This window comes from Symphalangus syndactylus, chromosome 17 (assembly GCF_028878055.3).
Source record: "Symphalangus syndactylus isolate Jambi chromosome 17, NHGRI_mSymSyn1-v2.1_pri, whole genome shotgun sequence".
NCBI classification, from domain to species: Eukaryota; Metazoa; Chordata; class Mammalia; order Primates; family Hylobatidae; genus Symphalangus; species Symphalangus syndactylus.
In genome coordinates this window covers 36,243,377-36,258,616 of record NC_072439.2, presented here as the reverse complement: position 1 = coordinate 36,258,616, position 15,240 = coordinate 36,243,377, and the positions used below count along the sequence as shown (strand labels likewise).

The window sequence follows — 15,240 nt, the reverse complement described above, 5'->3', positions numbered from 1 at the left end:
ATGTAAGCTTTCTGCTCTCAGAACTTACATTCCAGTTAGATGAGACAGAAACTTTAAAAATAAATAATTAAAATATAGAGTATACTATTATTGAATCCAGAGATTCTGAGGCTGAATTTTGGGAAAGGAGGAGAAGAAACATCAGTTTTATAAAGTTGAAAGGAAAAAAAAAAAACAGGTGATTAACTGATTTTATGTTCTGTTCTTCTGGCCTTCTCTTTAAAATATTTCTCAAATGGAGATGATTCAAGGAATTTGAAGATTTTATTTTTGTTTTTGCTTTCTGGCTTTGCTTTGAGTTGAAAAGAAGACTTTTTTTTTTCTATATTTGAGACATTTTGCAAATACGCAGAATCCTTTAAGAGTAGAGTTTGGAGTTTACATGAACGTCTCAAAAATTCTATTATTAGAGGAAATTAAAATACCATTCATAATGAGAATCACAATTTTATAGGGGAATTACTAGTATTTATGAAAGGCTTTTTTTTCTCCAAATGGTCAAAAGAATTGTGTCGGAGATTTGGATGTTCTTTTGCTATGGTTCGTACAGTCTGTATTTGCCTCTCCAAATAACTTTGGATGACTTTTACATGGCCACATTACTGTTTCCATAAATGATATTTTTAGGAACTGGAAATAACAAAAAGTTCTGGTAGACTTGCCACTTGTCCTTAATAACTTGTGTAGCTAAATGTCTCTTTCCCAAAAAGTGACTGAGAAGCAATACCAGCTAGGATTTTAAATGATAAATAGATGGGCTGGGCGCAGTGGCTCACGCCAGTAATACGAGTACTTTGGGAGGCCGAGGCGGGTGGATCACTTGAGGTCAGGAGTTCGAGACCAGCCTGGCCAACATGGTGAAACCCCATTTCTACTAAAAATACAAAAAATTAGTCGGGTGTGGTAGCACACACCTGTAATCCCAGCTACTCGGGAGGCTGAGGCAGGAGAATCACTTGAACCCAGGAGGCAGAGGTTGCAGTGAGCAGAGATCACGCCATTGCACTCCAGCTTGGGCAACAAGAGCTAAACGCCATCTCAAAAAAAAAAAAAAAGTTAAATGATGTTTTTATGTAAGAAAACCACAGGACATACAGTGGTTTGGTTGCTGGTTATTGTCTTTATCGTTAACTTTTCTATTGTTTAAATTTCAGAAGAAAAATCTTTGTGTGCATGTTAACATTTTTCAAGATTGATAATTACATAAGGCTCTGGTCTCAAGATCCAATCAGTGCCCATTTTGTTTCAATGTCACCAAAGTAAAATTGATTATAGGGTGACTCTGCTTTTTTCTTTTTATATATATATGTATATATATATATATATATTTTATTATACTTTAAGTTCTAGGGTACATGTGTACAATGTGCAGGTTTGTTGCATATGTATACATGTGCCATGTTGGTGTGCTGCACCCATTAACTCGTCATTTACATTAGATATATCAACTCTGCTTTTTTTTTCTCCTGTTAAAGGTTTTTGGGAAAAAAAAAAAAATTGTTCCTCTCTTACACGTTTTTTTATTTTACCTTTTTGAGACAAATTCTCACGCTGTTACTCAGGCTGGAGTGCTGACGCAATCACAGCTCACTGCAGCCTCAACCTCCTGGGCCCAAGCAATCTTACCACCTCCTCTGAGACAGCTGAGACCACAGGTGTGCACCTTCATGTCTGGCTAATTTTAAAATTTTTTTCTTTTTTTAGAGATGGGGTCTTGCTATGTTGCCCAGGCTGGTCTTGAACTCCCGGGCTCAAACGATTCTCCCGCCTCAGCCTCACAAAGTGCTAGGATTATAGCCATGAGCCACCACACCTGGCCACATCTTGTTTAAAAAAATAAATAAAGTTCGTCATTATTTGATTAAATGTTTTGTTTTGCTTCATTTTTTGAGACAGAGTCTCGCTCTGTCACCCAGGCTAAGGTGCAATGGCGTGATCTCAGCTCACTGCAAGCTCCGCTTCCTGGGTTCAAGCGATTCTCCCACCTTAGCCTTCCGAGTAGCTGGGATTACAGGCGCCCGCCATCATGCCTGGCTAATTTTTGTGTTTTTAGTAGAGATGGAGTTTCACCATGTTGGCCAGGCTGATCTCGAACTCCTGACCTCAGTTGATCCACCTGCCTCGGCCTCCCAAAGTTGCTGGGATTACAGGCGTGAGCCACCGTGCTCAGCCGGTTGAATGTTAATAAATTTTAAAAACATACCAAAAGAATGCAGTTGAAATTTTAACTTTATTATTTTCCTATTACAAAAGCAACGCATATTCATTACATAATAAAAGGGAGGGAGCTCAAAAGATATAAAGGAGTCTATGTTTTTTTCTTTTTTTGTTTTTTTAAAGGAGTCTGTTTTAAAATTGCCTATTATCCTATTCCAGGGAAAACTATTAACATTTTGCCATATTTCATTTTATCACTCTTTTCCTATGTATTTTTTAACATAGCTCAGATATTACTGTATATAAAGACTTGTATTCAGCTTTTTCAACATAAATTACATTAAAGTTATTTTTATGTCAATAAAAATTATCTTTGTAAACATAATTTTAATGGCAAAATAACATTCCATCATATAGACATACTGTAATTTATTTAAACACTCTCCTAAAATCAAATATTTAGTTAGGAGAAAGAGTTAGTAGGTCAAAGCATATAAACATTGTGCAGGTCACTGTGGCCTAGAAAGGCTGTTCTTTTTTTTTTTTTTTTTTTTTTTTGGAACAGAGTCTCATACTGTCAGCCAGCCTGGAGTGCAGGGGTGCAATCTCGGCTCACTGGAACCTCTGCCCCCTGGGTTCAAGCAATTCTGCCCCAACCTCCCGAGTAGCTGGGATTACAGGTGTGGGCCACCATGCTCGGCTAATTTTTGTATCTTTAGTAGAGACAGGGTTTCACCTTATTGGCCAGGTTGGTCTCGAACTCCTGACCTCAAGTGATCCACCCGCCTCGGCCTCCCAGAGTGCTGGGATTACAGGTGTGAGCCACTGCGCCCTGCCTCAAAGGCTGGGAGGGAATGCAGTGACTCTGCGGGTGAGGGGTGGCATCAAGGCCGGCAGCAAGACAGAGAAGGCTCACAGGTCCTGGCCTAGCCGCTCCAGCTCGTCGAGGAGGAAGTCCATATCAGCACAGGTCAGTGCAGAGTTGGCCACAACCACACGGAAGAAGTTGCCCCGGGTCCCGTGCGGCTGGTAGCCAATCATCATAGAGCCCTCCTTCACCATGCGCTCCTTGAGCACGGGGGCCACCTGTGGGAGGGTGGAGAGAGATTCCAGCTGCAGCCTGGGTAGACTGACAGGTAGGCTGGCTTCTTGTCTTGCCAGGCTTGCAGAGGTGCTTTTCCTTCCCACCCAGCCACCTTCTGGGGGCTCAGACATTGACCTTGGCCTCAGTTTACCTTTTCTGTCATATCTAACCTGCTTGGCCTTCTCTATCTTCTGCTTTTCTCCCCATTTCTCCTATCTCCAAGAAATCTGTCCTGTGGGACATTTTCTGCCAAATCTTGACTTTCTCTTGATTCCTAACACTGCTTTAGTCTAACTTCAAGCCTTGGTCATCTAAGCCTTAGTCAACACCTTCTTCTCCCCTCTCTTAATTCCTGTAATATTTTTGATAATATTAATCTGTGCCCTGTGATCTAGCAAGTAATTTACAACACTGCCTTGAACACATTGCTTCCAAGTAGGTAACTGTTGTCTTATAATAACAACTCCATAAGGGCAAGAACATTTGTCCTTTCAGATCATCTGCAGCACCTAGTACCACTCTATCTTTAGGGACCAGGATATAACACAGCTCCTCGCCTCCAGATGGCACTTCTAGACTGGCCTTCTCGGGTTGCTCTGTCCCCAGCACCGGTAATAAGGCTCCTCCATGATCTTTCTGCCTCAAATCTGTCCTGGGCCTGAGTTCCCAGCCCAATTGCCAGCACAAGGCTCTGTGTACTGCATACTGGTAACTTCTCTGACTTCTCCTGTAACACCCCTCGCTGCTTCTTACTTCCCAGAAACATACCTTCCTCCCCATCCCCACCCCTACCGAAAAGAGAGCGTCCACGCCTCAGAGCGAGAGACCAGCAAGGGGACCTGCCATGCCACTCCCAGCCAACAGGGGGCAGAAGCGCATCAGCTGCATCAGCTCCCTAACGGGTAAGGAGAGCAGCGCAGCACGCCTACCTTCGACAGCCTTTCGTGGTAATCTGGACTCTCCTGCTTCCCTCGCAGGGTGAGGGGTACGAACCAGAAACACACATTGACAAACTCAGGCTGAGAGGAATGAGAAAGAGGAAGGTGTGAGCTGAGGAAGGGGGACCGTTTTCCCTCTCCCTGCCCTTTTCCCTCCACTAGGGCTTTAGCTGGGGCTTGGGGGCTGCAAAAGAGCTAGGCTGGGGCAGGGGCCACAAAAGAGAAGGGGGTCCAACCTCCATGACTAGCTCAAACCCTTCCCGCTTCTTCATTTCCTCCACCAGGTACCTGTGAACAGAGAGTGAGACACCATAGGCAGGGAGGAAAAGTTGAGATCCAGACAGAAGAGGCCCACGTAGAATAAGCCACAGAGAGACCGAGAGAAAAGTAATCCCGGAGCAGGAAAGAGGGAGGAGCATGGACCCAGGAGAGGGGAACAGGGACGACCCCCCACCTCCACCCGCCTACCGGGCAAGGACAAAGGCCTGGTCGATGCGCCGCTCCAGCCCTTGATCGCCCTGTGCCTTCCACATTAGCCACAGCTTCAGACAGTCCACACGGCGGCCACACTGCACCACCTTGTCTCCCGTGTCCAGAGCCACATCGTAGAACTTGTCCTGCTGGAAAAGGTAGCTGGCCTGGGACCCATGGCAGCGTTTGAGCAGGTTCTGTGTGGGGGTGAGGAGATTGTCAGACCCTACCCTCTCCACCGAGGCTTTCCTCCAGGGCTGCACTGTGGGGGTCTTAGCTCAGGATACCCTTTTCTTTCCCTGGAGCCAGGCGGCACTGCTGGGACGGCTGCCTGCTGGCTCCAACCCCTTTCTTTGGGTTTCCTCCCAATACCCAGGTTCTTCCCAAACTCTGATGGCAACCTCAAGCTAGAAACTCCAGGATACTTTGACTCCAACTTCAAGCTGGAAACTTTTTCCTTTTAAGAGAGGACCCCGGGGGAGTGAAGGAGCCTAATACAGGTAAGGGTGGTAGCAGAGATGCAGCTTCAGAAGGGATGGTAAGGAGAATAGAGAAAGGCCTGAACTTTATCTAAGGTGGGATAGAGAAGGCAGAGCTCCAGAGAGAGGTGGGGCCGGTGCAGGGGCAGGGGCAGACCCACCGAGGTATCCTGGAGAAGAAGTGCAGAGCATTGCAGGCCTGCTGCGAGGAGCTTGTGAGGATTCCAGGCCACAGAGTCAGCCCTGGATGGGGTGGAGCAAAGGCAGGTCAGTGGCTCCTCCTCCAGCTGCCCAACCACAGCCCTTCCTCCTTTTCCAGGTCCCCAGTAAAGAGGCTGTGGTCTCACCCTCACCCCAGCATCAGGAAGAATTGCCATGTCTGACCTCCCAGCTCCAATCAATCCTCTCTCCAGTCCCCCTCCCCTCAGCCTCCTACCCCAGCCATGTTAAACTCCCTAGTCCATGATGATTCTCTGGACTAATGGTTTGAAGGGCGGGACTTGGGAAGAAGGGGACTGTATGCACCTCTGGATTCCATCCAGGAGATGCCTGTGTGTCTGTGACAGCAGGACGCTCCCACCCCAGGCAGCCTGTGGAGCAGGAGGAACAACATGGGCCTTTGCCTTGGCTCAGCCCACCCCACCGCACCCCCAAGCCGAAGTCCCACTCACATCCACATGCAGCCATAGCCCATGACGCTGGCACACATCAGCAATTGCCTCCAGGGGGTCAAAGGCCCCTAGCACAGTGGTGCCAGAGGTGGCACTGACCAGGAATGGCACAGCACCCTGTTGCCAAAATGTAGAGGGAGAAAGATGTAAAGTCATCTCAAAGGCTACTCAGAGCCTGGTGCTGGGCCCAGCTCTAAGCTCTTTGCATGCCTAAAATGGCCCATTTCAACCTCACAACAATGTGTTACTGTCCTTTTTAATGTGCAGCCAGGGACACTGAGATTCAAAGATCCAAGCAGAAGCTGCAGAGATGGACTTTGAACCTAGGCTTTTATTTCCAAAGCTCATATTCTCAAAAAACTTGAATGTTTTACTGGAAGATCCAATGCTACTGAAACAAATTTGAGTCAGGCATAGTGGCTCACACCTATAATCTCGGCACTTCAGGAGGTCAAGGCAGGATTGCCTGAGGCCAGGAGTTCAAGACCAGCCTGGGCAAAATAGCAAGACCCCATCTCTAAAAAAATTGTTTTTTTTAATTAGCCAAGTGTAGTGGGCATGCCTATAGTCCCAGCTACTCAGGAGGCTGAGATGGGAGGATCACTTGAGCCCAGGAGTTTGAGGTTACAATGAGCTATGATTTTGCCACTGCACTCCAGCCTGGGCAACAGAATGAAAGCCTGCCTCAAGAAATATAAACAAATAGGCCAGGCATGGTGGCTCATGCCTGTAATCCCAGCACTTTGGGAAGCCAAGGCAGGTGGATCACTTGAGGCCAGGAGTTCAAGACCAGCCTGGCCAACATGGCAAAACCCCGTCTCTACTAAAAAATACAAAAATTAGCTGGGTATGGTGGTGCATGCCTGTAATCCCAGCTACTTGGGAGGCGGAAGCCGAGGCAGAGGCATAAGAATCACTTGAACTCAGGAGGCAGAGGTTGCACTGAGCCAAGATCACACCATTGTACTCCAGCCTGGGCAAAAGAGCAAGATTCTGTCTCAAAAATAAATAAATAGGCTGGGCACGGTGGCTCACACCTGTAATCCCAGCACTTTGAGAGGCCAAGGCGGGTGGATCACGAGATCAGGAGTTCAAGACCAGCCTGGCCAAGATGGTGAAACCCCATCTCTACTAAAACTACAAAAATTAGCCAGGCGCAGTGGCAGGTGCCTGTAATCCCAGCTACTCAGGAGGCTGAGGCAGGAGAATCACTTGAACCTGGGCAGCAGAGGTTGCAGTGAGCCGAGACTGTGCTACTGCACTCCAGCCTGGGTGACAAAGTGAGACTCTGTCTCTAAATAAATTAATTAATTAATTAATTAGAATAGTACAAAAGTTTATGCAGAAATTGAATTAGTAATTTTTAAAACTACTACAGCTGGATGTGGTAGCTCATGCCTGTAATCCCAGCATTTTGGGAGGCCAAGGCAGGAGAATTCCTTGAGCCTAGGAGTTCAAGACCAGCCTGGGCAACCTAGTGAGACCTCGCCTCTACAAAAGAAAAAAAAAAAAAAAAGGCTGGGTGTGGTGGCTTACGCCTGGAATCTCAGCACTTTGGGAGGCCGAGGCGGGTGGATCACCTGAGGTCCGGAGTTCAAGACCAGCCTGACCGACATGGAGAAACCCCATCTCTACTAAAAATACAAAATTAGCCAGGCGTGGTGGCACATGCCTATAATCCCAGCTACTCTGGAGGCTGAGGCAGGAGAATGGCTTGAACCCGGGAGGCGGAGGTTGCTGTGAGCCGAGATCATGCCATTGCACTTCAGCCTGGGCAACAAGAGCAAAACTCCATTTCAAAAAAAAAAAAGAAAAAGAAAAAGAAAAAAAAATAGACAGGAGTATAGTGGTGCACTCCTATAGTCCCAGCTACCTGGGAGGCTGAGGTGGGAGGATCACTTGAGCCTGGGAGATCAAGGCTGCAGTGAACCATGATTGCACCACTGCTCTACAGCCTGATCAACAGAGTGAGGCCCTGTCTCCAAAAACAAAAAGAAAAAAAAAATCTACCACAGTGGGAGTCTGAAGCAGGAGGATCACTTGAGCCCAGATGGTCAAGGCTGCAGTGAACCCTGATCGTGCCACTGCACTCCAGCCTCAGCAACAGAGCAAGACCCTGTCTCAATTTTTTTTAAGTTAAAAAGAAAAGAAAAGCCCAGGCGGAGATGGCTTTGCTGATGAATTCCATCAAACATTTAATGAAAAATTGGTAACAGATCACAAACTCTTCCAAAAGACAGAACATACAAAAATCAATTGTATCTCTATACACATTAGCAATGAACAATCTAAAAATGAAATTAAGAAAACAATTTCATTTACAAAAACACCAAAAAGAATAAAATACTTAAGAATCTATTTAACAAAAGAAGTATAAAGCATATACTCTGAAAACTACAAAACACTGTGGAAATTAAAGACCTAAATAAATGGAAAGATGTTTCATGTTGATGAATGAACACAATTCCTATCAAAATCCCAGTTGCCCTCTTTGCAGAAATGGACAAGCTGATCTTAAATTCATATGGAAATTCAAGAAACCCAGACTAGCCAAAAACAATCGTGAAGAAAAGAACACAGTTGGAGGACTCACACTTCCTGATTTCAAAACATACTACAAAGCTACAGTTGAATCAAGACAATGTAGTCTACAGGATAGACATGTAGATCAGTGGAACAGAACTGAGAACCCAGAAATAACCCTCACATTTACGGTCAACTGATTTACAACACGGATGCCAAGACAATTTATTGAAGAAAGAATTGTCTTTTCAACAAATGGTGCTGGAACAACTGGATATCCACATGCAAACAATGCAGTTTGAATGCCTTTCTCACATCACACCCTCAAATTAATTCATATTGGATCACAGGCCTAAATCCCAGGGCTAAAACTATAAAACTCTTAGAAGAAAATATAGGAGTAAATCTTTGTGAGCTTGGGTCAGGTTAAATACAACACCAAAAGCAGAAGCAACCAAAGAAAAAATACGTAATCGGACTTCAAAATTTAAAACCTTTGTACTTCAAAGGACACTATCAAAAAAGTGAAAAGTCCAATAGCAAAGACATGGAATCAACCTAGGTACCCACCAACAGTGGATTAGATTTCTTTAAGTGTGGCATATACAAACCGTGAAGTATTATGCAGCCATAAAAAAGACTGAAATCATCTCCTTTGCAGCAACATGGATGGAGCTGGAGGCCAGTATCCTAAGTGAGTTAACACAGAAACAGAAAACCAAATACCACATGTTCTCGTAAGTGGGAGCTAAATACTGAGTCCACACGGACGGAGAGATGGGAACAAAAGACCGTGGAGACTATAAGAAGCAGGAGGGAGGGGAGAAAAGGTTGAAAACATACCTATTGGGTACTATGCTCACTACCTGGGTGATGGGTTCAATCGTGCCCCAAACCTCAGAATCACAAAATATACCCTTATAACAAACCTGCACATGTACTTACTGAATCTAAAATAAAAGTTTCAAAGAAGTGAAAAGTCAACCTAGAGAATGGGAAGAACATATCTGAAAATCATATATCTGATAACGGACTTGCATCTAGAATATATGAAGAACTCTTACAACTCAAATAAAAAGACAATGTAATTTTTTTAATGGGCAAAGGATCTGACTAGACATTTTTTCAATAAAGATATATAAATTGCTAATAAGCAAATGAGAAGATGCTCAACCATCACTAATCATTAGGGAAATGCAAATCAAAACTACAATGAGTTACCACCTTACACCCATTAGGATAACTACTATCAAAGTAACAGAAAATGAGGGGATGTGGTGACTCATGCCTGTAATCCCAGTACTGTTAAGAGGCTGAGGTGGGAGGATGGCTTGAGCCTAGGAGTTTGAGACCAGCCTGGGCAACACAGCAAAATGGAATTTTGGTAGAGATGTGTCTCTACCAAAAATAATTTTTAAAATTGGCCAAGTGTGGCAGCGTGCACCTGTGGTCCTAGCTCCTTGGGAGGCTGAGGTGGGAGAATCATTTGAGCCCAGGAGGTCGAGGCTGCAGTGAACCATGATCACACCACTGCAGTCCAGCCTGAGTGACAGAAAAAGACCCTGTCTCAAAAAAAAACAAAACAAAACAGAAAATAACAAGCGTTGGCCGGGCGCAGTGGTTCATGCCTGTAATTCCAGCATTTTGGGAGGCCGAGGCGGGCGGGTCACGAGGTCGAGAGATCGAGACAATCCTGGCTAACACGGTGAAACCCCGTCTCTACTAAAAATACAAAAAAAAATTAGCCGGGCGTGGCGGCGGGAGCCTGTAGTCCCAGCTACTCAGGAGGCTGAGGCAGGAGAAGAATGGCGTGAACCTGGGAGGCAGAGCTTGCAGTGAGCCGAGATCACGCCACTGCACTCCAGCCTGGAGTGCAGAGCAAGACTCCATCTCAAAAAAAAAAGAAGAAGAAGAAAATAACAAGCGTTGACAAGGATGTGAATACATGAGAACCCTTGTGCACTGCGGGAATGTAAACTGGCACAGCCACTATAGAAAACAGTATGGCAGTTCCTCAAAAAAATTCAATAGAATTACCATATGCTCCAGCAATTCCACTTCTGAGTATACACCCAAAATACTGAAAGCAGGGTCTCAAAGAGATTCCAAACAGCAACCCAAACAGATAAATGGATAAGCAAAATATGGCATATATGTACAACGAAATATTATTCAGCCTTAAAAAGGAAGAAAATTCTCACATGCTGCAACGTGGATGAACTTTGAAGACATTCTGCTAAGTGAAATAAGCCAATCGAAAAAGACAAATACCACCGGGTGCAGTGGCTCATGCCTGTAATCCTAGCACTTTGGGAGGCTGAAGCAGGCAGATCACAAGGTCAGGAGTTTGATACCAGCCTGGCCAACATGGTGAAACCCCGTCTCTGCTAAAAATACAAAAAATTAGCTGGGCATGGTGGTGCGCACCTGTAACCCCAGCTACTCGGGAGGCTGAGGCAGGAGAATTGCTTGAACCCAGGAGGTGGAGGTTGCGGTGAGCCGAGATAGCGCCATTGCACTCCAGCCTGGGCTACAAGAGCGAAACTCCATCTCGACAAAAAAAAAAGAAAAGAAATGACAAAGACAAATACCGTGTGATTCCACTTATATAGGTACTTAGAATAGTCAAAGTCATGGAGACAGAAAGTAGAACGGTGGCTGCCAGGGGTTGGAAGAGGAGGTAATGAGTTGTTGTTTGATGAGTATGGAGTTTCAGTTTTACAAAATGAAAAGAGTTCTACTGAGTGCAGTGGTTCACGACTGTAATCCCAGCACTCTGAGAGACCAAGGTGGGTGGATCACTTGAGGCCAGGAGTTCGAGACCAGCCTGGCCAACATGGCAAAACCCCGTCTCTACTAAAAATACAAAAACTAGCCAGTTTTGGTGGCGGGGGGCCTATAATCCCAGCTACTCAGGAGGCTGAGGCACGAGAATCGCTTGAACCCAGGAGGCAGAGGCTGCAGTGAGCTGAGACTGTGCCACTGCCCTCTAGCCTAGGGGACAGAGTGATACTCTGTCTCAAAAAAACAAAACAAAAAAAAACAAGATGAAAAGAGTTCTAGAGACTGGTTGCAAAACAATATGAATGTATTTAACACTACTGAACTGTACATGTAAAAATGGTTAAGATGGTAAATTTTATGTTACACACACAAAAATACAAGTAGAGCTGGCAGCAGATTCTCAACAGAGACCCTACTGGCATGTTGGGTGAGTCAGTTCTTGTTCATATAGAGCTATCCCTGCTCATTACAAAAATGTTTAAGATCCCTGTTTCCCTCTCAATAAACAGTAATGCCCTCTGGCTAGTGTCACAAAACAAAGCAAAATAAAACAGTTCCACACACTTCAAATGCCCACTTGATGACTAGGAGAGTGGGGATGGATGGCAGCACCAGCCCCAAGCAAGTACCCATGGATGAGGAAGGCTACAGGTGGGGTGGAAACAGTCAAGGCAAAGGGGGGAAGCTGCTCCAGCTCCATATCTTCAATTCCAGAAATATCCCATGGCCTCTGCACACACACAGAATCTTCTTGTCTACCCAAAGGGGCACCACCTAGTTCATTTCTTTTCTCTCTTCCAGTCTCAGCTGAACCATCCCTTCTGAGGGAAGCCTTCCCTGACTCCTTCACCTCCTGATCAGGTCAATTCTCCTGTATTCTATGCTCAAAGAGCACAATGTACCTCACCTCCATAGCACATATGCAGTATTTTTACATGTATTTATGAATGTCAGTCTTCCTTACTGGAATAAAAGTTCTATGAAAAACAAAATGGGTGAAGGATCTGAATAGACATTTTTCCAAAGAAGATATACAAATAGCCAATAAGTACATGACAAGATGCTCAATATCATTAGTCATCAGGGAAAATCAAATCAAAACACAATGAGATCCCACTTCACACCCACTAAGTGGTATAATCAAAAAAAGATATGACAAGTGCTTGTGAGTATGTAGAGCAATTGGAACCCTCATACACTGCTGGTGGCATTGTAAACTGGTGCAGCCACTTTGGAAAACAGTCTGGCAGTTTCTCAAAAGGTTAGATACAGAGTTACCATATGACCCAGCAATTCCACTCCTAGGTATATAACCAAGATAAATGAAAACGTATTTTCACACAAAAATCTGTACACAAATGTTCATAGCAGCATTATTCATAAGAGCCCCAAAGTGGAAACAACCCAAATGTCCATCAGCTGATGAATGGATAAATAAATGTGGTATATCCATTTAATGGAATATTATTTGGCCATAAAAGAAGTGAAGTGCTGATACACGCTACAGGTTGGATGAACCTTGAAGACATTATGCTATGTAAAAGAAGCTCATCACAGAAAGCATGCATAATATGATTCCAGAATTCAGAACAGGCAAATCTATACAGACACTAAGTAGATTACTGGTTGCCTAGAACTGGGAGCCTTGGGAGAATTACAGAGGGATGGCTAAAGGGTATGGGGTTTCTTCAGGGGGTGATAAAAATGTTCTAATACGGATTGTGATGATGTCTGCACAACTCTGCAAATATGCTAAACCACTAAATAGTACCCTTTAAGTGGGCGAATTACATGTTAGGTGAATTATATGTTATGTGAATTATATATCAATAAAACTATCACCAAAAAAGTTTCTATAATAAAAAGAGAAACATCACTATTCTAATTGCTGCCCTTACTGCTACTCAGAGGTAACATCCATATATCAATAATATATACTGTTCTAAATAACAAAAATGGGCTTATAATGTCCATTCTATACTGCAATTTGCAATAAATATTTAATATATACAGTGGAGATACTTTCATGTTAGTATATATATTCTCACCTATCTTTTAAATGGCTACCCAGTACTCTAATAATAGTAATAAATAATAATAACAACAATACCAGTAGCTTGTATTTATACAGTGCATCTATGTGCCAGGAACTATTCTAAGTGCTTTATATATACTAATTCATTCAATCCTTACAATAACCCTATGTGGCAAATTCTATATTCTGTCCATTTTACAGAGGAAGGAGCTAAGACACATAGATATACCATAATTTATTTTGTCTACTAATGGACATTTAAATTTTTTTTAAACATTTATGGCCAGGCATGGTGACTCACGCCTGTAATCCCAGCACTTTGGGAGGCTGAGGCAGGTGGATTGTTTGAGGTCAGGAGTTCAAAACCAGCCTGGCCGACATGGTGAAACCCCATCTCTACTAAAAATACAAAAATTAGCCGGGCATGTTGACACATGCCTGTAATCCCAGCTACTCAGGAGGCTGAGGCATGAGAATTGCTCGAACCCAGGAGGTGGAAGTTGCAGTGAGCCGAGATCGTGCCATTGCACTCCAGCCTGGGCGACACAACAAGACTCTGTCTCAAAAAAGAAAAAAAAAATGGCCAGGTGCAGTGGCTCACGCCTGTAATCCCAGCACTTTGTGAGGCTGAGGCAGGCAGATCGCCTGAGATCAGGAGTTTGAGACCAGCCTGACCAACATGCAGAAACCCCGTCTATACTAAAAATACAAAATTAGCCAGGGCCTGGTGGCACACGCCTATAATCCCAGCTACTTGGGAGGCTGAGGCAGAGGAATCACTTGAACCTGGGAGGCGGAGGTTGCGGTGAGTCGAGATCTCGCCATTGCACTCCTGCCTGGGCAACAGGAGTGAAACTCCGTCTCAAAAAAAAAAAAAAATGTACACATTTATTTATTTATTTATTATTTTTGAGATCACACGACTGCACTCTAGCCTGGGTGACTGAGTAAGACTCTGTCTCAAAAACTATTAAAAAATAAAAATAAATAGGGGCCGGGCACGGTGGCTCACGCCTGTAATCCCAGCACTTTGGGAGGCCGAGGCGGGCGGATCACGAGGTCAGGAGATCGAGACCACGGTGAAACTCCGTCTCTACTAAAAATACAAAAAATTAGCCGGGCGTGGTGGCGGGCGCCTGTAGTCCCAGCTACTCGGAGAGGCTGAGGCAGGAGAATGGCGTGAACCCGGGAGGCGGAGCTTGCAGTGAGCCGAGATCGCGCCACTGCACTCCAGCCTAGACGACAGAGCGAGACTCCATCTCAAAAAATAAATAAATAAATAAATAAATAAATAAATAAATAAATAAATAAAATTGTACAGATGGTGCCAAAATGCCCTCCAAGGTGGCTGTAGCAGTTACATACTCCTCGAAGTGGAGGAGAGTACTAATGTCCTCTCATCCCCACTACTCACAGCCTTCACCAGTGCCTCTCCCCTCCTCAGCCTCTCCCTGCGCAGACCCTCACAGCCCACAGGAACCTTCCACACTACAGCACAGGCCCCCAGCACCCTCCCTGTGGTGCTGCCTGGGACTCGCTCCCTCACTCAGTCCTGCCTCTCAGAATCCAACCCGGCGTAGGTGTCTGGGCAGAGCCCCAGAAAGCAACGTAGTGTCCTCACCCCCAGGCTCTCCACGGTCACTTCAGCCCACAGGGGAGATGGGCATGGAGATGAGAGGGATGAAGGGTGCCTTGAGCAAGGAGAGCTCAAATAACCCTCCAAGACGGCTGGAGGCTCCATCACCCCAGCGAGCCTCACTCACTCACCTCAGCCTCGGCCATACCAATCTGCCTCTCCAGATCCTCAGGGACCATTTTCCCTCTGAAAAAGAAAATGCAGAGGGTAGAGCAGGGACAGATTCTCTGTTGAAGGCAGGGTAAGGTGGGGTTAGCAATGCAGAGACGACAGTGCTAGTTTTTCCCTCAGGGGGTGAAACAGATCTCAGGGCAGAGGTGGGAGACGCTGGCAGGCTCTGGTAAACAGGAACAGCAATTCTACCGAATAGTGAGGGGAGAGAGGTCCACCAGCGGTAAGGGCCTGATGCCAGAGCTTTCTGGTGGCAGGAAGGTATGCTGTGCAAAGCTGGGTCACAACCAT

The 15,240-nt window shown here is 45.1% G+C and overlaps 1 protein-coding gene across 13 annotated transcripts in view; it reads right to left on the bottom strand.

The window, feature by feature from the left end:
- Positions 1-2,211: 2,211 nt before the first annotated feature.
- CSAD (cysteine sulfinic acid decarboxylase) overlaps positions 2,212-15,240 on the bottom strand; it is a 27,929-nt gene continuing 14,900 nt past the window's right edge. For 11 of the 13 annotated variants that reach the window (XM_055247410.2, XM_063621469.1, XM_063621472.1 and 8 more), the window contains 8 exons: positions 14,910-14,964; positions 5,801-5,917; positions 5,655-5,719; positions 5,291-5,372; positions 4,648-4,847; positions 4,416-4,467; positions 4,171-4,260; positions 2,212-3,243 (listed from right to left, as the gene is read on the bottom strand). In XM_055247410.2, the coding sequence (XP_055103385.1) occupies positions 3,070-3,243; positions 4,171-4,260; positions 4,416-4,467; positions 4,648-4,847; positions 5,291-5,372; positions 5,655-5,719; positions 5,801-5,917; positions 14,910-14,964 (835 nt within the window). In that variant the 3' untranslated portion in view covers positions 2,212-3,069. Of the gene's footprint in view, positions 3,244-4,170; positions 4,261-4,415; positions 4,468-4,647; positions 4,848-5,290; positions 5,373-5,654; positions 5,720-5,800; positions 5,918-14,909; positions 14,965-15,141; positions 15,219-15,240 lie in introns of those variants that run through there. The other 2 variants (XM_055247422.2, XM_055247412.2) reach the window with 2 other exon arrangements.